Source organism: Micropterus salmoides, unplaced genomic scaffold (genome assembly GCF_014851395.1).
Source record: "Micropterus salmoides isolate LMB-PRFRI ecotype aquatic unplaced genomic scaffold, ASM1485139v1 Ms_hic_scaffold_1, whole genome shotgun sequence".
Lineage (NCBI taxonomy): Eukaryota > Metazoa > Chordata > Actinopteri > Centrarchiformes > Centrarchidae > Micropterus > Micropterus salmoides.
In genome coordinates, this window is record NW_024040040.1 from 3823789 (window position 1) to 3851166 (window position 27378).

Genomic DNA, 27378 nt, shown 5'->3' on the forward strand with positions numbered 1-27378 from the left:
AACGACTGTCGTCACAGCAACAAGGAACACTAACGAACCAGCGGTATCGATGACCCGAGATAACGACCCCACTGAGGTTAAATAGCTGAGTTTCCCTGCCAGTCAGTCAGAACTGAAGAAGTCCTTTGGATGAGGGACGAAACGTCTTCCAGTAGCTTCAACCAAGTCCAGTTGCCCTTCATTTTAACCTTCGTTGGATAACTATGACCTGGATGACTGAGAATCTTCATAGACAACGTTAGCTAACTTGTATCTTAGCATACTGTCATTACAGTTGCAGCTGCAAAAGCGAACTTAAAGCCAACATGCTGAGAGGACGAGATTTCAAGAGCCGGCACATCAGACCATAAATGGCTGAGTACACCGGATCTGTTTTCATCGTTCACACACAGAACGGACAGCTAACGGATCATGAGGAGATATTAACTAAATCTGTCAAAAAGACATGTATTGTATTACAATAACTTACTCCACCTTTAATGAACTAAGAAAGAAATAATGTTTAGATTTACGGATTAAGAAACAACTGTTAAGTGCAGCCCTGCTTTCATGTGTCGCCTCAGTTCTTGCTTTAGTGTGAATCCTTTGCCACAGACAGAACAACTAAAGGGGTTTTCCACAGTGTGGCTTCTCTCGTGTATGGACACACTGCTTTCGGTAATGAAAGTCTGATTACAAATTGAGCATCTGTAAAACTGTGTTTCTGAATGAAGTCTCATATGTTTCTTTAAGGTGTTCTCCAGAACATATGTTTTACCACATACTGAGCAACGAAATGGTTTCTCTTCTGTTTGGGGTTTGTGGCCAGAGCTTGTTGCACATTCAGAGGAGCTACTTGGTGTTTTTACAGTACTACATTCCTGATCACTTACAGGTACTTCATTGGGTTTGTGGCCAGAGCTTGTAGCACATTCAGAGGAGCTACTTGGTGTTTTTACAGTACTACATTCCTGATCACTTACAGGTACTTCATTGTTTTGTGAAGGCTTTGAACCTGACTGAGGTTTCCTTGTCTCCTCCAAAACAACACACTGATGGCTATTGAGCTGGGACCACCTAGAGAATCTTTTGCCACAAACACTGCAGCCGTATCCTTTGTTCCTGTTTTTGTGGTCTTCCATGTGCTTCCCAAGATCTCCTCTGCATGGAAAAGTTTCTTTACAAACTGAGCAGCTAAAACGCTTTTCTCCTGAATGAAGTCTCATATGAGTCATAAAAACCTTCTCCAAGCTGTACCTTTTACCACAATCTGGGCAACAAAATGGCTTTTCCGCTGTGTGGCTTCTCTTGTGTCTGGACAAAACGCTTTCAGAAATAAAATTTCTTTCACAAACTGAGCAGCTGTAAATGATTTTTACTGAATGACATCTCATATGACAGGTTAAATTGTTCTTCCGGAGGTAGGTTTTACCACAAACTGAGCAACTCAACGGTTTCACTCCTGTTTGGAGTCCATTGTGGCCAGAGCTTGTTGCACATTCAGAGGAGCTACTTGATGTTGTTCCAGTACTACATTCCTGATCACGTCCAGGTACCTCATTGTTTTGCAGAGGGTTTGAACCTGACTGAGGTTCCCTGGTCTCCTCCCAATCACAACTGTCATCAGTCTTAGGTTCAGAGTGGGACATCTTGTCATCAACCTCAGGTTGAAAATGTCCATCTGGATCAGAGTTCCTGGTTGGTTCTGGTCCTCCACAGTCCTCTCCATCAGTTTCTGTTTCCATCTGGTCAGTTAGTCTTTGATGAAGCTGTGAGGACTGAGGTTTTTCTTCATCATCATCTTCACTCTTCATAGGCACAGGAGTGAAAGGGGACTTGATGATTTCAGCCTCCTCCAGCCCTCGAATCTGGTCTCCCTCCTGACTGGTCCAGAGTTCATCCTGTTCCTCTTTAATGTGTGGGGGCTCTGGTGGGTCCTCCTGGTCCATGCTGGGGCTCCACTTTCTTTTAATGTGTGTGGGCTCTGGTAGGTCATCTTCTTGGTCCATGCTAGAGCTCCACTTTCTTTTAATGTGTAGAGGCTCTGGTGGGTCCTCTTGGTCCATGCTGGGGCTCCAGTTCTCTTTTATGTGTGGGAGCTCTGGTGTTTGAAGTCCATTGTGTTCCTGCAGAGGTACTTCATTGCTTTGCAGAGGGTTTGAACCTGACTGAGGCTCCCTGGTCTCCTCCCAATCACAACTGTCATCAGTCTTAGGTTCAGAGTGGGACATCTTGTCATCAACCTCAGGTTGAAAATGTCCATCTGGATCTGAGTTCCTGGCTGGTTCTGGTCCTCCACAGTCATCTCCATTAGTTTTTGTTTCCATCTGGTCAGTTAGTCTTTGATGAAGCTGTGAGGACTGAGGTTTTTCTTCATCATCTTCTTCACTCTTCATAGGCACAGGAGTGAAAGGGGACTTGATGATTTCAGCCTCCTCCAGCCCTCGAATCTGCTCTCCCTCCTGACTGGTCCAGAGTTCCTCCTGTTCGTCTTTAATGTGTGTGGGCTCTGGTGGGTCCTCCTGGTCCATGGTGGGCCTCAACTCCTGCTGTTCAGGGGGAACCTCTTCTTTACTCACCAGCAGCTGGACGTCTGGAGAATAATGAAACGCATACACATTTTAGAAAAACTTCCTGTTAACATTTAAACCACTGTCACCACTACTTTCCTAAATGTGTGGAGAAAGGACGCACATTTTGTAAAACACATTTGGAACTAAGAAACTGTGACTGTACTCATCATTTCCAACAGTCCATTTTATTTGTTTCAATGTCTTTACCGTGAAGTTCAGAATACAAACACAGGAAGTGATTGAGGACCAAAGGGACTACAGTCTCTTCCTCTGGCTCCAACATCAGCCAAGATCTGACCTTGATTCACTGCCTGGAAATGTTTTATCAGTGCTTGTGACAGCTCATTCTGTTTCCAGACCTACCAAACTCTTGCTTTTTATGTTTGTGTTTATCTCTCTGTGCTGGAGTTCTTTTAGGAACTTGATCATTTTATCCACTTTGTTTTTAAATTTGTTATGAGAGAATAGTGTGACGGGAATTTCATGATTCCATCTTTAAGATACTGCCATGTAACTAATCTCACCAGCCTCTTGGGTATGGGGTCAATGTGCATCTTTTTCAAAAAAGCAATTTTTAGTGGTCAAGCATATCGTTTTATCAAATCTGATGTTCATACATTTTGCTCATCAGAAATCAGAAATACTTTATGGACCCCCCGAGGGGAAATTCTGCCCCAATAGGGATGTTACTAAATAATAGAGCCGGAACGATATGGGCTGCTGGGGGCCGAAGCAGATTTTGAAAAAGAGAGAATTTATGATTTTGAAAATTATTTGGATAGTTTCTAAGCTTACAACAGGCCGATATTTAAAGCTGTTCTGTATGTGGGCTATAATACCTTTTCTTAAATGGATTATATTAAAGAGGCGGTTTTATGCTCATTTTCAGGTTCATAATCCTTTTTAGGGGTTGTATCAGAACAGGTTTACATGGTTTCCTTTTCAAAAAACACCATATTTTTTTGTCATACTGCACATTGCTGCAGCTCCTCTTTTCACCCTACAAAACATACATCAATATATTCCATCGCAGTAGGAATGTACTCTCTCTAAAAAAGACACCAGCTTATTCCACAAACTTAGGTTATGGTTAAAATAGCATGATCAGCAGAGGGCATGCCTAGGACACAGAGAGGGGGAGCAGTGCAGACAAAAACAGTCATCAGTGATTATCCTTAATTATTTTAATCTTTTTACCTAGATGTGCCTTGTCTTTATTTTTAAGTGCTGAACTATAGTCATGAATACAGAAACAAGCTCATTAGATCCTTGAGTGGGAGCATTGACTGCAGACACTGACTATGCACGCCTTGTTCAACTCTTATTTACTGTAGATTTATGACTGCAGAAGAGGCTGCAGGAACTGCTCTACTGTGATCTATTGTTGTTATGACTACACGAGGAACTGTTGATGTATTAGTCTGCTGATATTAAGACTACATGTTTAATTACGGCTTAAGGGGTTGATTGTCAACTTCCAATCTCTGATGCTTATAGCCTGTGTGAGCTTTGAATGAACTTGCTGAAGGAATTTTTGCTGACCGTTTTCACAACAGATTGAGGATGATCAGAAAGGTAGCAGATACAGTCAGCACTACATCAAGATTACTGTAAGAAACCAAGCATTAATGAAAGATACAGCATTACCCATGCTATTCTTGAATTAACTTTTTAAGAAATGTAATTGTGTGTCAATTTATGCATGTATAACTTTTAAAAAAATACGGTGAGACTGAAGTAGAAATATAATGGAGAACTTAATATCCGGTAACAAAAAAATATAGAAAAACAGTATTAAATAAACAGCTGGAAAAACTGTTAAATTGGTGAAACAATACGTGTAAGCAATGGCAGCAGAGGATAAGAAGTTCACCATAAGGAGAGGAGGGTGCAAACCAGCCCAGAGGGGGATATATGGCTGTCTGCAGACCACAGGTTTGACTCCATCCTCCCACCTGCAGGGATGTTGTACGGGTTTATCTGTCCTTTATTGTAATAAACTCTTTTGTGCCGATCTCTGTGAAACTTTTGTGCCGAGCTCTGTGAAACTTTTGTGCCGAGCTCTGTGAAACTTTTGTATTCTATTGTATTGGTGTTACTTTTTGTTGGTAATAAAAATGTTGGGAAAAATTCAAGCTTTCTTATCTGGCCCAAGTCTTGAATTTTTTACACGACACATTGTTTTTACATATGTGAAACACCGACTCAACATTAATCTCAGTGACCTCCGATTGGCGTAACCGGGAGTCATTACTGCCAACGTGAATAACAATCTTACTGTATTTACGTTTATCCTTAGCCAGCAGTTTCAAATAAGACTATGTCGCCCGCTCTGGCCCCAGGGATGCACTTAACTATAGCCGCTGGATTCACTAACTTCACGTTTCTCAAAATGGTTTCTCAAAGTAGGAGAGCGAGAGGGAGAAGGAGAAGCCATCGCTAACCGTCCTCGAAAACCACTCTAAATTAAATCCACAATAGCTTTTACCAGCAGTTTGAGTGATGACAATATCCCTTGGCTAGTGGGCACTGAGACACTTTAATTCCAGTTTGTCCTTCAAATCAAGGGTCTCAAACCTGTGCTAAAGTATGAAATACACTCAGTTCTGTCTCATGTTAGCTGGCTTAAGTATAGCTAAAGAAAGCTTCCCTTACTCTTCTTGCCGACTAATGTTGGCGCTGGACAGACAGCCAATCAACTCTGAGACATGAAATTACGCTGTAGTGGGGCTACGGGCAGTTAGCCGCACTTGTCATTAAATTTGTGTGATCTAAACTGAATTCAGAAATACTCTGAGCATGCGCATTACAATTTTCCCAAGTACAATGTATACCTGCGACAGAGGGGCTAGCCCCACACTCATGCTACGGCATACGGACACCAATCGGGAGAACGTCGTCTGAAGCAGCAAGGCAGGGAGGAATCTATGAACATGGAATTTAATCCTAACACAAAGAAATTAAATTTAGGAAGATGCTATATTTATTTATAGGAAATATTTTATAATAATAATAATAATCTCTTTTAAATAAAAACATAATTGGTTTGCACAGTTATTTTTGTTCTTGTTTGGCTATGCCCCATCTGCCCCAAATGACCAGTCGCCATTGGTTATAACTATTGGCAGAGCCGTTATGGCTCTAACTACAAGGTTTCAACTCTACGTCGTCACACAGGAGAGGAGCTAGACAACTTAGTCTTACATGTCCGCTCTGGTTTAATTATTTCCGACACACGGTGGAAATGCACACAACAATGGGCTGAAGGAGCCTTTAGGTTCCTTGAAAAGTAGTGGAAACACGGCTATAGTGGTCGCCTGACGCTGCTTTACCACGGGTTGCAAATGCATGGAGCGAACTATAGAATTATTTTGCTTACGTAGCAGACAGTGAGAGCAAGCCCAGATGTGGTCCATCTTGGCAAAGCATCTCGCCATCAGGTATGCTGACTTCAAAGAAGAGGTGAAAGGATTCAAAGAGCGACGGGTTAGAGAACCCTCAAATATCAGTCAAACGAGTGTTATTTATTGTGTGACAAAGAAACATTTTTTTTAACAGTTTGACGAGCAAATAAGGGCAATGTTAACAGTTTAATGTGGCTTTAGCTTTTTGGCTGGCTTACCAATGTGGCATACACCTGTATATGCAAACCCACCGTTTACACTGGTAACATTAACTTCACCATAACTTGCAAGCTGCTGAAAATCTTGTGTTATCTGGTTTTACATTACAAGACGCTGACACAGTGAATATTTTACAAGCACAGGGCAACAGTGAACCCACCAGTCAAGATGTCATTTAGTACCAGCTCTATGAAATACATGATTAACAACAATCAACACGTGGCAGTCAGCGTTGATATTGTAGCAGGCCGCCACAAATAAATCATGGGGAACATTAGAAGATTATGAGCAGGGCTTTGGCCTGGTGGTGGGACAAAAACTGTATTTCTTCTTTAGCCAGTTTAACTTTGTCGCTTCAAGTTGAGAAATACACTTTTTAAAATGCAGTTTTTTGTACATTTTCCCTCATAATCAAGCAAGTAGACTCACGGTGCCATATTTGTTACCATTATATCACAAATGGCAATATGACTTTTTCTCCAAATCGAGCGGGCCAATGTGTACTTCAATACTGTACTCAAGTAAAGTACAAGTTTGAAGTACTTTTGCATGTTATGAAACTTCATACTTTTAATTCACCACATTTGTCTGACAGCTTTAACGCTAGTTACTTTTAGATCAACATTAAAAAGGTATGCATTGTTGAGGATGAGGATCATGTACAAACCTTGCCTTTTGCAGATATTGGTTGTTCATTGTTGTTATTTTTTTATTCTGTCGAATATACCCCTTCCCATTGCAATATTTATGCACAAAAGAAACCACATGTAAAATCTGCCACGCTGTTCTTTCTCTGCAAATAGTTGCATTATTTTTCTCTATTCTTTTATTTTTCTTATATAACTTGCATTTGTTTATTCGTTATATTTCTACATTTATTTATGTCAACTGTAGGTTTGTCTACGTGTAGGACCTTATCACCAAAGCAAATTCCTCGTACGTGTAAGATAGTACTTGGCAATAAAGCTTTTCTGATTCTGAAGATGAAACAACTCAACATGATATAAAGGAAATAAATGAGCTCCAGTAAAATACAAAGTAAAGTGCACAAACCTGCTCTGTGTAACCGGACTTCAGGGTCTAAAACAGCGTCCAGTAGTTTGCGTTGTCCACAAAGCTTTATAAAGCCAACAGCCCGGAGTCTATTCAGGCAGCTCTATCTGGACATTTTGGCTCCGTGAAAAACAGTTTGGTCTCTATGGAAGCTGCTCCGACTGTGAGGCCGAGCTCAAATTACATTACAAGACGCAGACTACTTCCTGCTAGCGATGAGTCTGAAAGTTTAAACAGAGTCCACTTAAACACGTTTATCCTCACATGCAGGCTCTGCTGCTGAACTCCGGCTGCATCTCACGACGACGCACGTGGTATGTAACGGAAAAAGTTGGCACTTACTTCCGGTCCCCCTTCTTTGAGAACCATTTCTCTCTAGGAATGACTTTTTTCTACAACGTAGAAAAACCCAGATACTTTTCTAAAGTAAATAAAGAAACATCACAAAGTAACGTCAACAGCACAAAAACACAATGTCAGCAAAATAAACATAAATGTTATCTGTAATAAAGTCAGGAATCTGCGTGTGTATTTTGATTAAATGTCCAATCGTCCTCACAGTGTGTCGCATTTGCTGCTGTTCGGCCACGCGACACGTTCAGAAACCACGGGGCTTAATGCCGCGCTACATTTACATCCCCTCTGAAGTCAGAGCTGGGAACAAACCAAAATGGAGACCTCCGGGAGAACTGTTGTTGTACTGGCTCTTTCAGAATACAAAACACTAAAGAACAAATAGAAACATTCAGCATATTTAATTGTGTTAAACACGTTTTTGACTGCGTTTCAATTAGTCAGTCCTACACAAAGGGCGAGGGCTCTTCAGAATATTGAAAGTGAACTATAATCTACACTTTTACTATGTAACTTAGAATATTAGTCTGCTAAATGTGATGCGTATAACGTACATTTTAATAACTGAACTGTGCTTAGGATTACAAATAAGAAAAGAAAACTTCACTTGCCCAAAGAGTTCATGATGCCGGGATGTTGAGGTCTTCCAGCTTCTTCACAACAAGGCAGGAGAAGATGGGAAAGTACAGCTTGCTGGGAGGAAGTGCTTACTGTGGACCAGGAGCGCCGGGGAGGAAACTTAGGACAATTCCAAGGGCCCCTGACTGACAGGGGCCCCAAAAACTAATATACAATTATATTATATATATATTTCATATATTTTTGTTCCCGTTAACCAAAAAGTAAACATCCATATTGACCGACCACCCCCCTGTATCTGCATGAAATGGTTTGGTCCTGCCTCAGCGCGCTTCTCAGTGACGGTGTTTAGTTGCAGTCAGTAGATGCGCCAGTAACACTGATCACAATGTTGCCTATTAAACCAAAATCTGATTTTCAAAAAGGGAAGAGAGGAAAGGATGGCATTCTGTTTTTGTTTTGTTTTTTCCTCTCTTTATTAGTACAAAAGTATTAACAATGCAACATACAACACATAAAAGATAGAAAGGTACATATAGCTGGGGGGACAAAAAAAAAAAGACAGATAAAAAACAAAAAAGGACAAGAATATCACAGACAGAACTTCAAGTGTGTACAGATATTAAGTACCTTCAGAGCCTTTTTGTTGGAAGAGAAACAAATAGTTCTAAAATAAAGTTAAATTTCCTTCTTAAAGACTATAAATAGAAACAAAATTTAATTTATTATAAAATAATGGTCACAGTGCTGCTTTTCATTACTGACAACCCCAAAAAGAACATTCTGCCAGAACAAGCTGAAACCTGGATATATATATATAATCATTAATAAATGTACACTGTGATGGCCTAAGCCACACAGGTTAACAGCCAGCCAACATCGCACATAAGCATGTTTTAAGTACACAAGTTAAGTTATTTTAGCCACACCCCAAACAATTCATAATTTCAAAACACAGACCATATAGCTTATTTCAGGTATAATACACATTTATTTTCTTTAGCCATACACTGTTTAAATGGAGTGCACACATTTTCACATTGTAAGGTTGGTTTTTTGTTTCCATGTTGGAGAGAGATCTGGCCTGTGGGAAGAAAGGCGTGGCCAAGGGTAGAGGACTGTTTTATCCAGTGGCCTGCCATTCAAGCCGTACCATGGGCTGCCATGTTGGAGGGGGATTTTGGGTTTAGTTTGTCTTACTTTGTAGATGTTGTATTTGTCGTCCATTTTGTTTTTCCCTTATGTGTATATTGTTCAATATGTTCCCTTGTGTCTCATTCAGTTAGGTCAGTTTGTTCAGTTCACATCCTGTTTTGCGTATAGTTTTTGGTTTCTATTGTTCAACTTTTTGGGGGTAAATAGAAACCCTATTTTTCAAAAAGAAACTCCTGTTCTCGTCATTGCTTGATTGTTTGGTCCCTGACATACATACATCCTGCCAAAATTGTTTTACAAAAGTACAGTGCCAGAACAGATGTAATATAGTTTCTAAATGAGTCTCACAGAAAGTACATTTAGGATCGATGTCATTTTTAAACCTCTTCATGTAATACTTAGTGGGTACACGCTATGAATAATCTTAAAAGACACTTCCTTAACCTTGTTGATAAGTAAATATTTATGTGGCAACATCCAAATGTTTCTCCAGCACAGATTATTGACTGGTTCCAGTAATACATGACATATGAAATAGAAACTATATCTTTTTGGAACAAGGCACAAATTGTTACATGGACGGGAAGAGAATTAGACTTTACCTACTGGATAGTCACCAGGATCAAATGCAGATACAACCTGAAGGTCAGATCTATGAACATTCCTGAACAATACAAGTATACCTGAAGGTATGACATCCAGAAGCAGAGCAAAGTCTCTGGTCCCATAAAATTCCTTATAAGTAAGAAGAAACCTCTGCTCATTGACTTACCAGTAAAATGTTATTTCTGAACCAATATTCCAAGAGGAGGGACTTGTTTTTATGCAGAATGTCATGATTTTTCCAGACATAATATCTGTGCGGAGAGAAATGATGTTTGTAAATTACGGCCTATGACAAAAAGGCCTGCTGGTGAAAAGCAGAGAGCTTTGTCAATATCATAATTACAAACCAACATAAAGTTAAGGCCGCCAAACTTAGAGAATACATGAATGGGAATCAAGTTCCACATCGAGTCTGGATTCTTTATTTATCTTTTCTTAATGTTCAGAAATAGACCAGATGCTTTAGAAAATGGCTCTATTACTTTAAGTGAAGCAGAAATCTGTGTATCATCTCTGAGAAAAAGCGTAGTATCGTCCGCCAGTTGGCTTATTATTATCTCTTTTCCTGCTGTAAGAATAGCCTCTAGAGCAGCGGTCGGCAACGGGCGGCCCGCGGGCCAGATGTTATTGCTGGCAGGCCGGTTCTGGCCCGAGGGCCACCTATTGCGGCCAGATTGCTTTGATAGCAGAAAAATAAAAAAATCAATAAATTGATAGCTGCTGGTCTCAGTCATGACAGCTATAGTTACTCACACAATCACTTCCTCTTAAGTGAGATTGTGCCTCTAAAATAAAAGCGTGACAACTTTTTGTGCAGCAATGCTTTATGACAAGTTTATTGAAAGCTTTTACTTTGAAGAGTTCTGAATGACGTTCGAAAGAAACTCTGGCGTGCTTGACACACCTCTGAAAAAGCTGTCGGTAAATGTGTGATTGGATTCCCTTGAATTTCCACAGGGTAGTGAAAATAAGCTTCCATAGTTTTATGAATCCGGATCAAACGCTGGGATGCACACAAATTGCAGCTCATGCTTTATTGTTAGCATGTGCATAAGTGTCCTTATAATGAATTTGTTTAACAAGGGAGAAAAAAAAGTTCCCGCAGTTAGTTGGAATCGATCTTACAACCATCCAAACTGGAGTCCCGCTCAAGTATCGACTGAGCTAAACATGCTCACAAATATAGAAAGATTAGAAATAATTTTACTTTATTCTGGCCCACCATGAAAAGGCTTGACAAAAATTTGGCCGATGCCAGACTTATTTGCCGACTGCTGCTCTAGAGAGCTTTCAGTAATAGAATTTGTAAGAAGCTGGGTAGAGGAAGGGGGAGATAGGGCATCCTTGTCTAATGCCCCTCCTTAAATCAAATCTTGGAGAGGAGCCATGTTTAATGGAGCTTGTAGTAGAGTGTTTCAATATCTTTGCAAAAGAAGTCGCCAAATCCAAATTTTCCAAGAGACTGAAAAAGGAACTGGATGAAGCTGTTCTCGAATATAAAATCTGAGTCATCCAGGACGTCCAAAACCAGTCTAATACTGTTTGAAATGTGTCTATGCCTCATGAAACCTGACTGTGTCCCGTCAACAATCAAATCTAGAATCCCCTTAAGTCTCTTTGCTAATCACAAAGCAAGAATCTTCAATCTAATCCTTATTTAGGAAACGAATGAAAATGAATAGACTAACTTTTCTAAATTTGTATCATCCAGTGATTTTCACTTTTGAGTTTAAATCTGCTGATAATATTATCAATGACTTGATTGCTACTGTTATGGTTGTTTTTACATTTATAAAGTAGTATTTTTTTCCTCAATATCTGGCTCACCTTTGACGTGTTATGGATGAAAAAAAGAGGCAGTAGTAAAAAAAAAGTAAAATCAATTAATTTTTATAGTTATTTCAACATTATTTTGATCCCTTTATTGCAATTTGACCACAGCAAAATAATTATTTTGGGTTCATGTCGCTGTAGTAAACCAGATTGAAGGTGAATATTCATAGTTTGTGATACTTATCTGTGTTCAATACTAACAACTTGATTCAGAACCTAAAAAATAAACAAATACAGAGAGTTGACTCAGGAAACTACCCAGTACCAGAGAAACACAAACTGGAGGATACTTTTAAAAGCACAGAAATTTTAATTAATTTCATGTACTTATGTGTTCACTGTGCAACTGTATTATCTAGGAAAATACTGGATCAGAACTCGGGATTGGCGGATCCTGAATATTAAATGACTCGGATCGGGGGCAAAATAACGTGATCATGACTTCCCAAGACATTTCAATTTATAACTTCTAATGGTTTACAAAAACTGTACAATAGATTCACATCATAAATCAACAGAAAATATCTACTCATTTACACCTTTTAAGAAAAAAAAGCATTTAAAAAAATAAACTAAAACATGTTAAAGTCATGAAAATATCAAAACAAGTTTCCAGTCAAACATTGACTTGTTTCAAAAATCTCATCAAAATAAATCTTTATCCTGTTTTCCCAGTCTGACTGACTTGTAGCTCATTATTAAAGTAGATGTTTCCCGGAGCTGAAATGAGAACATTTTAAAAGGGTCCGTTTATGATTATTAATATAATCATAACAAAGCAGTGATGTATTAAAACAGAGTAAGCAACTCTGGACAAGTCCAATTACATGACAAATGAATGTAACTAACGTTAGCTAACTTGTATCTCAGCATACTGTCATTACAGTTGCAGCTGCAAAAGCGAACTTAAAGCCAACATGCTGAGAGGACGAGATTCCAAGAGCCGGCACATCAGACCATAAATGGCTGAGTACACCGGATCTGTTTTCATCGTTCACACACAGAACGGACAGCTAACGGATCATGAGGAGATATTAACTAAATCTGTCAAAAAGACATGTATTGTATTACAATAACTTACTCCACCTTTAATGAACTAAGAAAGAAATAATGTTTAGATTTACGGATTAAGAAACAACTGTTAAGTGCAGCCCTGCTTTCATGTGTCGCCTCAGTTCTTGCTTTAGTGTGAATCCTTTGCCACAGACAGAACAACTAAAGGGGTTTTCCACAGTGTGGCTTCTCTCGTGTATGGACACACTGCTTTCGGTAATGAAAGTCTGATTACAAATTGAGCATCTGTAAAACTGTGTTTCTGAATGAAGTCTCATATGTTTCTTTAAGGTGTTCTCCAGAACATATGTTTTACCACATACTGAGCAACGAAATGGTTTCTCTTCTGTTTGGGGTTTGTGGCCAGAGCTTGTTGCACCTTCAGAGGAGCTACTTGGTGTTTTTACAGTACTACATTCCTGATCACGTCCAGGTACATCATTGTTTTGTGAAGGCTTTGAACCTGACTGACGGTCCCTGGTCTCCTCCAAAACAACACACTGATGGCTATTGAGCTGGGACCACCTAGAGAATATTTTGCCACAAACACTGCAGCCGTATCCTTTGTTCCCGTTTTTGTGGCCTTCCATGTGCTTCACAAAATATTGTCTGCATTGAAAAGTTTCTTTACAAACTGAGCATCTTAAATATTTTTCTTCTAAATGACTCATCAAACACTTCTCCTTGCTGTATCTTCTACCACAATACGGGCAACAAAATGGCTTCTCCACTGCATGGCTTCTCTCGTGACTGGACAAACTGCTTTCGGAAATGAAAGTTTTTTCACAAACTGAGCAGCTGTAAATGATTTTTACTGGATGACGTCTCATATGATCAGTTAAGGTGTTTTTCCGGAGGAAGGTTTTACCACAAACGTAGCAACTCAATGCTTTATCTCCTGTTTGGAGTTCATCGTGTTCCTTGTGGCCAGAGCTTGCAGCACATTCAGAGGAGCTACTTGGTGTTGTTCCAGTACTACATTCCTGATCACGTCCAGGTACCTCATTGTTTTGCAGTGAGTTTGAACCTGACTGAGGTTCTCTGGTCTCCTCCCAATCACTACTGTCATCAGTCTCAGGTTCAGAGTGGGACATATTGTCATCAATCTCAGGTTGTAAATGTCCATCTGCATCCGAGTTTCTGGCTGGTTCTGGTCCTCGACAGCCCTCTCCATCAGTTTCCATCTGCTCAGTTAGTCTTTGATGAAGCTGTGAGGACTGAGGTTTCTCTTCATTGTCTTCTTCACTCTTCACAGGGACAGGAGTGAAAGGGGACTTGTTGATTTCAGCCTCCTCCAGCCCTCGAAGCTGCTCTCCCTCCTGACTGGTCCAGAGTTCCTCCTGTTCGTCTTTAATGTGTAGGGGCTCTGGTGGGTCCACTTGGTCCAAACTGTGGCTCCACTTTTCTTTAATGTGTGGGGGCTCTGGTGGGTCCTCCTGGTCCAGAATGGGGCTCCACTCCTCTTTAATGAGTGGGAGCTCTGGTGGGTCCTCCTGGTCCATGGTGGGGCTCAACTCCTGCTGTTCAGGGGGGAACCTCTTCTTTACTCACCAGCAGCTGGACGTCTGGAGAATAATGAAACGCATACACATTTTAGAAAAACTTCCTGTTAACATTTAAACCACTGACACCACTACTTTCCTAAATGTGTGGAGAAAGGACGCACATTTTGTAAAACACATTTGGAACTAAGAAACTGTGACTGTACTCATCATTTCCAACAGTCCATTTGAACTGTTTCAATGTCTTTACCGTAAAGCTCAGAATACAAATACAGGAAGTGATTGTGGACTACAGGGGGAACAGGAAGGACATGCATTCATATATACATTTTGGTTATTATTAAACAGATTACAGTCTCAAAAACTTTCCATGTAACCAATTGCACATCAATAAATATTTGCTGCTGGAAGGTGCAACTGTAAACAGATGGCTTAAAGACAATAAGCGTAGGGTATTTGTATTTTACCTTACACATAATCTGCCAAAATAACTACATTCAATGTAGCATATACACATCTAGTTTATCCCTGTACCAGCACTCTTTAATAATATCCAAAGCTACGAGAAACCGTTTCTCAACCACCAGCAGATTCTAAATCATGCCGTCTACGATAACGTTACAGTGACCTGCGGCTGAAAGCATCCAATACTACATAGGGCTGAACGATAGGGAGAAAGTCATATTGCGATTAGATTATAGTTGAACAAATGGTACTATGAGTCTACTTACTTAATTATCAAGGAATAAGCAAAATACTGACATTTTAAAATGTGTATTTCTCAACTTGAAGAAAGTTAAACAAAATTTATAACAATAACTAGTAAAAAAGAACAAGAGGAGCATTTTGCTCTACGGAGGAGGCGCCGAGAAGCAGCAGACATTGGCTCAATGTCCATCTGTCTCCATCCACAACCCGGAGGACGAACTGTACATGAGTGTATTAAATAAAGAGTATAATGTTTAGTTAATAGTTTACTATTAGTATAACAATAATATGCAACATTCATTATAAGTTTATATAATCGTAGCACATTTTACTGCTAGTCGAATATTAAATCCAGTTACAGCTGTTCCGTTTCTGTGGGTTGTTTTTTTTGTTTCCTTGTGCAGGAAAAAGGCTCTACATCGGTCTCTAATTTGTTAATACTCAGTACTAACTTGTCATTAATCATATTGTCCAACATTTAATGATTTGCTGCTTTTATTGTCCCGCCCCATCCAGGATGCAATTGGTCGGTTGACGAAAAGTGACTGACAAGCCCGTTGGCTCTGAGAGAAGCTGAACACGTTGGACAACTGAATGCAGCGATACAGTTAACTTCGGCCAGCGAGCTAAACTCAAACCTTCCTTATCTTCTCCCTCTTTTCTTCTGCTTCAGCTGCTGACAACGTCTCCCTGTCTATGTCACAGAGTGAGTTGGCGAGGAGTCCGGCTATGTTTTGAACGATTAGCGGCAGGGCAGGGAGTTACGGTAGGTTTCGAAATCGTTTTTTCTGATCGCAGGTAGGCACATCTGTTTTTACAGGCACATGTGAGAGCCCGGTGTGGGCGGAGCTAATGAGCACACTGCAGCGCAGAGAAGAGAGCGTCACAAACACCTTTTCCGTTTCCACGGTTTGCAGATGAATGGAGCAAACTATAGAATTATAGATGTGGTCCAACTTGGCAAAGCATCTTGCCGTCAGACATGCTGACTTCAAAGAAGAGGTGAAAGAATTCAAAGAGCGACAGTTTAGGGAACCTGTGTTTCTTGTTTGATGTCTTGAGTTTGATGAGCAAATTAAGGGCAGTTTAAGCAGCGAGCCGTTAAGGGCAACGGTTTAATGTGGCTTTATCTTTAACTTACCAATGTGGCATACACCTGTATATGCAAACCCAACGTTTACATTGGTAACATTAACGTCACCATAACTTGCAAGCTGCTGAAAATCTTTTTATTATATCTCTGGTATTACATTACAAGACGGTGAATATTTTACAAGCAACAGTGACCCTGGGTTTCCAGTCGGTGGTTCACTTCCTACTGGGATAGATCAACATGATAACTTATGCTGAACCTGCTCCGGAGCAGGTTATGTTCCAGATAAAAGATCAAAGCTATAAAAGCACCACCTACTGACCAATCAGCTATTTTGGGAAATTACATCACCGCCTGCAGGAGATCCCACAGTCGGACCAGTAGGGAAACTCAGCTGTTAAACTTCTGTGGGGTCACTGTCAAGATGATCGATAAACCATAATCTTTGCAGTTAATAGGAAACACTGCACTGACCGCAGCTCTATGAAATACATGATTATCCATTTTAAGTTGTAAAGAACAAACAAACACAAAAATCAACACGTGGCAGTCAGCGTTGATATTGTAGCAGGCCGCCACAAATAAATCATGGGGAACATTAAAAGATTATGAGCAGGGCTTTGGCCTGGTGGTGGGACAAAAACTGTATTTCTTCTTTAGCCAGTTTAACTTTGTCGCTTCAAGTTGAGAAATACACTTTTTAAAATGCAGTTTTTTGTACATTTTCCCTCATAATCAAGCAAGTAGACTCACGGTGCCATATTTGTTACCATTATATCACAAATCGCAATATGACTTTTTCTCCAAATCATGCGGCCCTATGTGTACTTCAGTACTGTACTCAAGTAAAGTACAAGTTTGAAGTACTTTTGCATGTTATGAAACTTTAAACTTTTACTTCACCACATTTGTCTGACAGCTTTAGTTACTTTTAGATTAAAGGTGTACATTGCTGAGGATGAAACTACCCAACATGATATAAAGGAGTTTAATGAGCTCCAGCAGAATAATAAGTGTACAAACCTGCTTCAGGCTTGAAAACAGCGTCCAGGAGTTTGCGTTGTCCACAAAGTTCCTCCTCGTTCTCCACAGACATTTTTTACTAATTCACAGCAGCTTTTCCTGCAGACACAAACACACAAATCACTCAGATGTTATTACGTTGGGTCCGTCTATTTCCAGCTAGCAAGCTAAGCTAACTGCATTAGCTTCGTAGGACAGCGGGAGATAATTCAGATGTTAAACATGTTCAGATAAAGGGAACAGCACAGAGTCTATTCAGACAGCTCTATCTGGACATTTGGACATTTGGGCTCCGTGAAAAATACAGTTTGGTCTCTATGGAAGCTGCTCCGACTGTGAGGCCGAGCTCCGGCTCCGGCTACTTCCTGCTAACAAGCTAACTTCCTTTAGCATTCTTGGCTAACAGGAGATGAGTCTGAGGTGAAACATCCCGAAAGTTTAAACAGAGTCCACTTAAACACGTTGATCCTCACATGCAGGCTCTGCTGCTGAACTCCGGCTGCATCTCACGGTAACTGCACGTGGTGCACAACAGAAAGTTAGCATGTTAGCCACCCTAGTTTGCTGATTTTCAAAATAAAGGTGACCAAAAACCAAATTATCTCTGTTAGGAATTAACGATGGTAGAAAAACCCAGAAAATTCCACAAAGGACTGGCACCTATTGTTTTCCATTTCAAGCACTGCTATAAACTTAATTTTTACAATATAACTTAGAATATTAGTCTGCTATATAACTTACATGTTAATAACTGAACTGTGCTTAGGATTACAAATAAGATATGAAAACTTCACTCACCTAGAATAAATTTCTCCGGAGCTGCTCAAATGAATTAGAAATAATACAGTATTATTGACTTAAATACAGTTTTCTCTTTCTTTAGGATACTGATATCCACAATGCTGAGCTCATCCTGAGGACTGGAACAGAGTGGGAGGCCATGCAGAACATGGAGGACTGCGCTTTTTCACGCCATTTCAGAGTCACCAAGCCGCATTTTGAATATCTCCTGGTGAAGCTGCAGGAGAGCGGCTTAACAAAGGAACATAGTCCAGGTCTACCACCAGCACCCGTGACACAGAAAGTGCTGCTGTTCCTGTGGTACATGGCCAACCAGTACAGCTTCAAGGAGATGCCAGACAGGTTTGATGTTTCACAGTCATCAGCACACAGGATCGTCCTGGAAGTGCTCGACATCATCTGTACTATGGGACCAACCTTCATCTTCTCACATCGCACATCACACATCGCCTCTGTGGCCTCAGTGATGTCATAGGCGCAATTGATGGGTGCCACATCAGGATGCAGAGGCCACAGATGAGAGGACGATATTACATGAACAGAACGTCATTCTACTGCATCCTCCTTCAGGGGACTGTAGACGAGAGGACGTTTTTTTGATGGAAAAAAGACATTAATATCCAACCAATTATTTATTTAGGCACAGAACGCATTTAAAGCAAATGTCACACTTTGTAATATAAGAATAAATAAATGACAGATTATTACTAACACACAACAAATAAACCTATAAATATATTACCACCAAAAAAAAGTTTATATACAAACATATTGCAGAAACTTAAAATTAAACATTGCATATTGGCTCACAGTTTGTCCAACAACCTGGATATCAACGACCCAAAGCCCTGAGTTGCGTTACTGTCGTGACGCCGCTGACTGGCTTCTCTGCACTACCTCATCATCCGCTCTTCTGCGTTTACTAGATTTAATTGGTGAATGCATTGGTGTGAAAGATGACCTGGAAGCATGTCTGTTCCTTTGTGAAGCCCTCGTTTGCAGAAATGAGCACAGGCGATGGGCTTTATGTTGATGAGCTGGACGTGGCCTCAGCGTCCTGGCTGTTGTCTAGAACACGATAAAAAGAAACAGGTTAGAAAAGCTTCTTACCATCCAGTCATATGAACGGTTTTATAATGCAAAACAGGGTCTACCCCCATTCCCGTACTACGACTGGCTCACACCTCAGTCTGCTCCTTTGTTACAATGACAAGTGGAAAGAAAACACACTGCTGACATCACACCATGATAGAGCGCTGAGATTTCACCCAGTCTACATGTATTTGTGAACGAAACTGTTTCTCTTCATGTTCAAAAGTCAGTCACAGATAAATTGGATAATGTGTCGGGGAGCTGTTTTGATGCGTCCTTGAGTAGTTCACACATATTGTTCTGCTCTGGTTCCTACTAAATGTTCCATTATTTTAGCTTGAATTCAAACAGGCTGAACCTCAGCAACACAGAATTACCAGAAAGAAATACTAGAAGTTCATAGAAATAAACTCTGTCTTGCTCAAGGACACATTGGTGGATGGGTCACAGTGGGGGACTGAACCCGGGTCTCTCACACCAAAGGCATGTGTCTTATCCATTGTGCCATCACCACCCCCTCTGTTCAAGTACATCATCTGTTCACATCAAGACTCTGAAGGTGTCACTTGAGTGATGCATGGCGATGGATGTCAAATATTTCAAAAGGAAAGCGTGAAAAATGACTAATGAAATGGGGCTTGTATCATGTTAACAAGTGAAAATTGCTGCTGATAAGGGCATGTAACGCCTGAAATGTCCGTGTTTCAATTTCTTTAGGCTGTCCTTCTGTAAAGTGACGGCAGATGGGTGTGCCGACCTGGCCTCGGCTCTGGGGTCCGACCACTGCCGCCTCAGGGAGATGGACCTGAGCTTTAATCACCTGGCAGATCAAGGAGTCAAGCTTCTGACTGAAATACAGAAGGATTCACGCTACAGTCTGGAGAAACTCAAGTATGCTCAAACAGGCTGTCTAACAGCTGTCAAACTTATATCATCATTCCAAGATTATTTTGCGAGATTCACTTCATTTGTTTGATTTGAAGTCTATTTGTGACAATATTTCTCACCTGCTGTCCCTCTATTCCCCATCAGTGTGGACCAAAATGAAGAATTCTGGTTTGACTTGAAGCTTCTGAGACAGTGTAAGAAAATAAAAATCTGGTGTTGTAACATGGATGTGGCAGTACGCAGGACGTCTGCAAGGTTTTTAGAAGTCTTAAAATATCTTTCAAATCAGGATATAAGGATATTATGTTAAGTGGAGAGCACACACTGTTGATGATAGACAACATTGTGTCACGTTATGCAATTTGAACAGCACGCCAAATGAAGAGTTGCAGTTATTGTGTACAAACAGTGACATGGCAACTAACATGCTTGTTTTCACATCTTCCAGAGTTTTAACCAATCTCTAATTTTATGATAACAACAAGAACATTTTCCTAAAATCAAGAACCACACTCACACAACAATCGTATCTCCATTCTCAACCAATAATTGTTTCTTCTGTCTCGATTGCAGATGCCTGTGATCTGACACTGGACCCCAACACAGCAGGTGTGAGACTCATTTTGACGGACGAAAACAAAAGGGCAACACGTTTTAATGAGCGGCAGCCATATCCCGATAACCCCGACAGATTTGAATGCTCTCAAGTACTGTGTGAAGAGAGTCTGACCAGTCGCCATTACTGGGAGGTTGAAAGTGATTCGGCTGATGTTGGGGTGGCATATAAAAGTATCGACAGGGTGGGACCCATGTCATCTGAATTTTCTTTGGGACAAAATGAAAAGTCTTGGTGCTGGACTCATGATGGGAGCTTTTATCATAATAACTCATGTCTGGAGTTTATGGACTGTGTTGAGAAGTACAAAAATACGTATGGAGTGTATCTGGACTGGCCAGCGGGCATTTTGTCCTTTTTTCGTGTTTTTCCTGATACACTGACCCACCTGTACACTGTCTGTACAACTTTTACCGAACCACTCCATCCTGGTTTCAGTCTGGCTGACGGATCAGTTTACCTCTTACCCCTTACGCAAAAGTAAAAAGAGCCGATCGCTGGTGGCTGCGTGCAAACACAGTGAGACAATGACTGTCATGCAGTATTAAAATGAATCTCGGTCAAAGACTGAATAATATACCCATCATTGTGCAGGATTAAGGGTAAAATTATAAAATAATAATAGTAAGAATAAAGGAAATCTGAGAAATAAAACATGACATTTAACAACAGGGGCCAGAAAGTACATTCACACTGATACGATGGGGATTCTCTACCCATTGAGAAAAGCACAAAGGAAATACAATTTAACAATCTGCATTTCCATGCATTACTGTAAATAATGTACACATTCACCACTGGACTATAAACCAGTGATCTTGATCTTGAAATGAGTGAACCAGAGGCAGCTTGTACTGGACCATCTGCATTCCTTCTCACATTTCTATCCTTCCATATTTTATCTACTTCTACTTGTTTTGAGTGACATGCCCTCATGTGTTCATGTCTCCTGCTTGAATGTGTTTATCACCTTGACAGGTTAGCGTACAGAAAAAAATACAAACTAGTACATGGACACATTTAGGCAGCATATGAAATCAATTTTGATCTGCTAAAATCTAGTCTTTTTGATTGCACCCTTGATATCTGGCTCAAATGTAAAGTGTCACAGATATCAGTCCTCTTTTTAATGTTTCCCTGTGAGTACACGCACAGGCAAACTGTAAGTACAGTGTGTGTTTTAAGGCAAACTATCAGCACATATTGATGAATGTTCAATGAAGTCACGTGTGTGTGTGTGTGTGTGCATATGTTCCTGGATTGGTTAAGAATAAATGACACAGTTTTGAAAAACAAACTCAGAACAGAAAAGACCATTTTAAGATTAAAAGTTATAAATTCTTTTCTTTGGACCTATTTAGTTACTCTGGAATCATAAACTGAATCGTGTTGGGATCTCTTACTATATTGATGCTTGTATGTTGTTCCTCAAACTTAATGTCCAAACCTTAAGGCTTTTTCTTTTTTTTTATGCAATTTTAAGATCTCTCCACTGGTGTTCAGTGGGATTTAGATCTGGACTCATTGCTGGCCACTTCAGAACTCTCCAGCGCTTTGTTGCCATCCATTTCTATTTTTGGGGTCATTGTCCTGCTGGAAGACCCACGATCTCGGATGCAACCCCAGCTTTTTGACACTGGGCCCTACATTGCGACCCAAAATCCTTTGGTAATCCTCAGATTTCATGATGCCTTGCACACAGTCAAGGCACACAGTGCCAGAGGCAGCAAAACAACCCCAAAACATCTTTGAACCTCCACCATATTTGACTGTAGGGACTGTGTTCTTTTCTTTGTAGGCCTCATTCCGTTTTCGGTAAACAGTAGAATGATGTGCTTTACCAAAAACCTCTATCTTGGTCTCATCTGTCCACAAGATGTTTTCCCAGAAGGATTTTGGTACATTTTGGTAAACTGTAGTCTTGCTTTTTTATGTCTCTGTGTCAGCAGTGGGGTCCTCCTGTGTCTCCTGCCGTAGCGTTTCATTTCATTCAAATGTCGACAGATAGTTCGTGCTGACACTGATGCACCCTGAGCTTGCAGGACAGCTTGAATTTCTTTGGAACTTGTTTGTGGCTGCTTATCCACCATCTGGACTAGCCTGTGTTGCAACCTTTCCTCAATTTTTCTCTTCTGTTCACGTCCAGGGAGATTAGCTACAGTGCCATGGGTTGCAATCTTCTTGATAATGCTGCGCACTGTGGACAAAGGAACATCTAGATCTCTGGAGATGGACTTGTAACCTTGAGATTGTTGATATTTTTCCACAATTTTGGTTCTCAAGTCCTCAGACAGTTCTCTTCTCCTCTTTCTGTTGTCCATGCTTAGTGTGGTAAACACAGACACACAATGCAGACTGTTAACTTCTCTCCTTTTTATCTGCTTTCAGGTGGGATTTTTATATTGCCCATACCTGTTAATTTAAAGGAGCATCACATGCTTGCAACAATCTTATTTGTCCACAATTTTGAAAGGGTGCCAATAATTTTGTCCAGCCCATTTTTGGGGTTTTGTTATGTCCAATTTGCTTTTTTTCCTTCTTTTTTTTGTTTTGTTCCAATACAAACAAGGGGAATAAACATGTGTATAGCAAAACATGTGTAATGCAATACTTTTCATGCAAATTTCATTTTTGGCCATGACTGTATGTATTTAGTATGACAATAAATTCTAACCTATGTTGTGTTCAGCGCTTCCTTGTTGGGTCTTGTTGTATGAAGTTTTAAAGCCAAAGTTTATGATGAATGGCTAAGCAGCTGTTTGTTGTCATCTTTCACGTGTGGCCGCGCGCAGCAGATGCTACATGTTACGCAAGAAGGTTATAGGAAACGAAGGGAGGGGAATAACAGCACGCTCATCAGACCTTTCCTAAATATAAACATTGTTCACGAGTCTTTCGAGGAGGAGTCTCTAGTCAAGTCTACACTGTGCTACTACCTCCTGCTGTGACCCGTGAAATATTCAGTATCAATCACATATAAAAGGAGTAATGTTCACATAATTCTTATTATTCTATTCTTATGTAATGTCTGTGTTCTTTTCCATTGTCTTGTATTGTATCTGCTGTAATAGATGAATCAATTAAGTTTATCTTATCACCTACATATTAATACTGAAAACTACCTATAACCACATAGCTTTCAGAAAGCAGACAGAGGCAGATTATAATAGAACATTTGATTTATGCAGCACTTAAACAACAGTTACACAAAAGTTACTTTGCAAAGTAAAAATAACAAGTATAAATTCATTGCGTTACAATCAAATGGATGTGAATACAGTGACTTAAACCAACAGCAATTCTTTTACAATATGTTGAGCTTTTAATGGTGAAAACTGTAACCTTCCTGCAGTGGATCAAAGTAAAAGTCAACTCTATAGCAGCAGCTGCTGGAGATACTGCAGCTACAGGAAGTATCGAACAAGTGTTTTTTACAATCAAACAGAGCGGATCAGAAACAGACCGGCTCCTCTGAGGGACAGTGGACTGACGCTCCTTAAGAAAACTGCAGCCACAAACAAAAAACAGAATAAATGCATCACAATTTTAACCCATTTTAAATCGATGAATACATGTAACACCAAAAAGCACAGTACACAGAAATGGAACAAGTTATGTGACACAAATAAAAACCATGTTAAAATTTTAACTTGGCTACAAGCATGAAGCAAGACTTGTGTCACAAGTCTGTGTCACAGTTCTGAACTGATCAGTGTTGAGTCAAGTCTTGACCTCAGTACTGAAGTCCTGCTAGAGGGAATCTGCTCAACAAGCATCTCTGCAGCTTCATTTCCATCCTCTGCTCTCAACAGCACACGTGGTTTCAGGTGGGTTAGAGGCGAGTGGATGTTTTATCAAAAATGCTCCAACTAAAGGGTTTCTCCCTTGTGGCTAATCAAGTGTTGTCTCAGATGTGTCTTAAATGCAAATGTTTTACCACAGACGGAACAACTGACGGCTTTCCTCCCTGTGTGGATTGCCATATGTGGTCTCAGATGTGACTTTTGTGCAAATGTTTTATCACAGAGAGAACAACTGAAGGGTTTTTCCCCTGTGTGGATTGCCATATGTGGTTTCAGATGTGACTTTTGTGCAAATGTTTTACCACAGATAGAACAACTGAAAAGGTTTCTCCCCGGTGTGGATTGCCATATGTCGTCTCAGATGTGACTTTTGTGCAAATGTTTTACCACAGAGAGAACAACCGTAGGATTTCTCCCCTGTGTGGATTGCCATATGTTGTCTCAGATGTTCCTTTTGGACATATGTCTTACCACAGACAGAACAACTGAAGAGTTTCTCCCCTGTGTGGATTTTCATGTGTCTGGACAAATTCCTTTTGTCACTAAAACTTTTTTTACAAACTGAGCAACTAAACAGTTTATCTACTGTTTGCATTCTCTTGCGTTTCTGCAGACGTCCCTTGTGGCCAGAGCTTGTAGCACATTCAGAGGAGCTACTTGATGTTTCTACAGTACTACATTCCTGATCACGTTCAGATACTTCATTGTTTTGAAGAGGGTTTGAACCTGACTGAGGTTCCCTGGTCTCTTCCAAATCAGTCTCAGGTTTAGTGACGTGTGAAATCTTGTCACCAGTCGCTGGTTGTAAATGTCCCTCTGGATCCGAGTTCCTGGCTGGTTCTGGTCCTCCACAGTCCTCTCCATCAGTTTCTGCTTTCAAATGCTCTGCATCTCTGTTCTCTTCAGTTTGGGTTTTATGAAGATGGGAATGACGACCAGCACACTGATGGTGTCTGACCATGCAACGCCTAGTGAATCTTTTGCCACAAACACTGCAGCTGTATCGTTTCTTCTCCTCAGTGTGAATTCTGATGTGCTTCTCAACATCTCCTCTGCATAGAAAAGTGGTTTTAACTGAGCAGCTGAAACCTTTTCTTCTGAATGAAATCTCATGTGAATCTTTAGGGACTCTTTAATGTATGGCGCTCTGCTGGGTCCTCCTGGTCCAGACTGGGGCTCCACTCCTTTTTTTTGTGGAGGCTGGTGGGTCCTCCTGGTCCAGACTGGGGCTCCGCTCTTCTTTAATGTGTGGAGGCTCTGGTGGGTCCCCTGGTCCAGACTGGGGCTCCACTCCTCTTTAATGTGTGGATGCTCTGGTGGGTCCTCCTGGTCCAGACTGGGGCTCCGCTCTTCTTTAATGTGTGGAGGCTCTGGTGGGTCCTCCTGGTCCAGACTGGGGCTCCACTCCTCTTTAATGTGTGGATGCTGGTGGGTCCTCCTGGTCCAGACTGGGGCTGCTCTCCTGCTGCTCAGGGGGAACCTCTTCTTTACTCACCAACAGCAGCTGGACGTCTGTGGAGAATAATGAAATTGACATTATGACATTTAAATCACTGTCACTGACCACAGATAAATCTCTTTAAGTTAGAAAAGTCTTTCACTGTTTAAGAATGCGAAGAAGCAATTTCGCTAGAAGGTTTGATGTTATGCTGTCAATCATGTACATGGTTTCCATTAAGCTTGTGTGTGGGAGGGTTTAGCATTTGTCTATAGATATGTTTTGATATGTTACTGTCATGTCATTTTATTATCATCTCATGTTTTTGGGGCCATCAAGTTGAAGTTGAACGAACAAAGGTTACTCATATCAGAGATAATCACAAGTCAAGTCAACTCACAAGTAGAATAGTCTGGCGAATATCAAATAGTCAACCGCAGAGGATGGCAGGCACAGCAACAACTACTTTCTGCTTTACACTTCAGTGCCTGTTAAATTAATAAATGAATGCTTTAAAAACTCCACAATCGTAACGAGCTCCATAACAGTTCAAGGATGGATCGCCACGGGCTGTACGTGACCCGACTTCAAACTTGGACGGTGTCAGTGTTGCCGTGTTGTAGTTTTATGGTTTATTTTGAAGGTTAGCTAAAGAGGTGTTATCATATTGCGTGGCTTACTTCATTTATCAAAATTTAAGTAATTTGCAAAAACAAAACAAAAATGGCAATAATACCGCACTGTTGAGCCACAACAAATTACTGCGGGGGAAATTACTTCACAGTGACAGCCCTACTTCTAGGTAGGTAAAGATATTTATTTACAGTGCTCTCTATTCCATGTGTAACCAAACGACAAAACAAAAGGAAGCTCATTTAATGACCGAATGGCTCAAAAAAGGTCAGTGAAAAGTTAATAATTATTTTGCCTTATGTACAGCTACATTTCAATCAAGTATTGGCAAAAGTGTCTGAAGTGTTTTGAGGACGAGCCTCATGTCACTGTGAGAGCTATTTTAGTGCAACTTGAGTCCCATCTCTGCATACTGTAATAATGTGTTAATACATTTACAATACAGCATCTGATCTTTTATATTCATTGTGCTGCTATGTTGACCTAAATTTCCCCTTCGGGGGATTAATTAAGTAATATCTTATATTATCTTATCATACTACAGCGCATGTACCATTTAATCCTCCAAGACCATCTCTTGAAATACTATAGTAATATGTATTTGTTGTGATGAATGGGAAGGACTGTATAATTTCAGTGGAACAATTTGTGTGAGCTAAGGCACATTGGTGAGAATTCACTCCAGACAACATGTTCCTTTTGGTTATTTGTTGAAATTTAAATGCAGTACGTGTGGTTCTGGAACAGAGATTAAATGAAAAATTATTACAATTTATACTTATAATCTATATAAATAGGTTGTTACATGCTTTATAGATTCACAGTGCTATAAATACACTTTTAGAGGTTACATGTCGTTATAACAAATGCTTTTAACAAACCCAGAACATGAATAATAACTGATGTCAAATCCCAAATATTAATTTATTAAGTAAAATGCGACAATAATAATAATACAAGCAGTACCACTGTT

The 27378-nt window shown here is 40.3% G+C and overlaps 3 protein-coding genes across 5 annotated transcripts in view; all 3 read right to left on the reverse strand.

The window, feature by feature from the left end:
- Positions 1–27378, reverse strand: part of LOC119916213 (NLR family CARD domain-containing protein 3-like) — a 795320-nt gene that overhangs the window by 182696 nt on the left and 585246 nt on the right.
- tbx19 (T-box transcription factor 19) overlaps positions 1–27378 on the reverse strand; it is an 81801-nt gene that overhangs the window by 19965 nt on the left and 34458 nt on the right.
- On the reverse strand, positions 204–18675 carry LOC119898868 (zinc finger protein 572-like). Of its 3 annotated transcripts, none has more exons than XM_038713273.1 (3): positions 17933–18675; positions 17135–17233; positions 204–2572 (listed from the first exon to the last, which is right to left on the reverse strand). In XM_038713273.1, the coding sequence occupies exons 2-3, from the start codon at positions 17205–17207 to the stop codon at positions 516–518; spliced, it is 2130 nt and encodes a 709-aa protein (XP_038569201.1). In that variant the 5' UTR covers positions 17208–17233; positions 17933–18675; the 3' UTR covers positions 204–515. The 3 variants fall into 3 exon arrangements, with proteins under 3 accessions (XP_038569201.1, XP_038569118.1, XP_038569273.1); XM_038713190.1 differs by lacking the exon at positions 17933–18675 and adding an exon at positions 17608–17694; XM_038713345.1 differs by lacking the exons at positions 17135–17233; positions 17933–18675 and adding an exon at positions 7229–8068.

What these genes read in the sequence shown, in the direction of transcription:
- LOC119898868 (XM_038713273.1), bottom strand. Translation starts at nt 17,207, where the DNA reads ATGTCTGTGGAGAACGAGGAGGAACTTTGTGGACAACGCAAACTCCTG. An exon ending in TGTTTTCAAGCCTGAAGCAG is followed by an intron (nt 2,573 to 17,134) that starts GTTTGTACACTT and finishes ATTATTCTCCAG; the next exon opens with ACGTCCAGCTGCTGGTGAGT.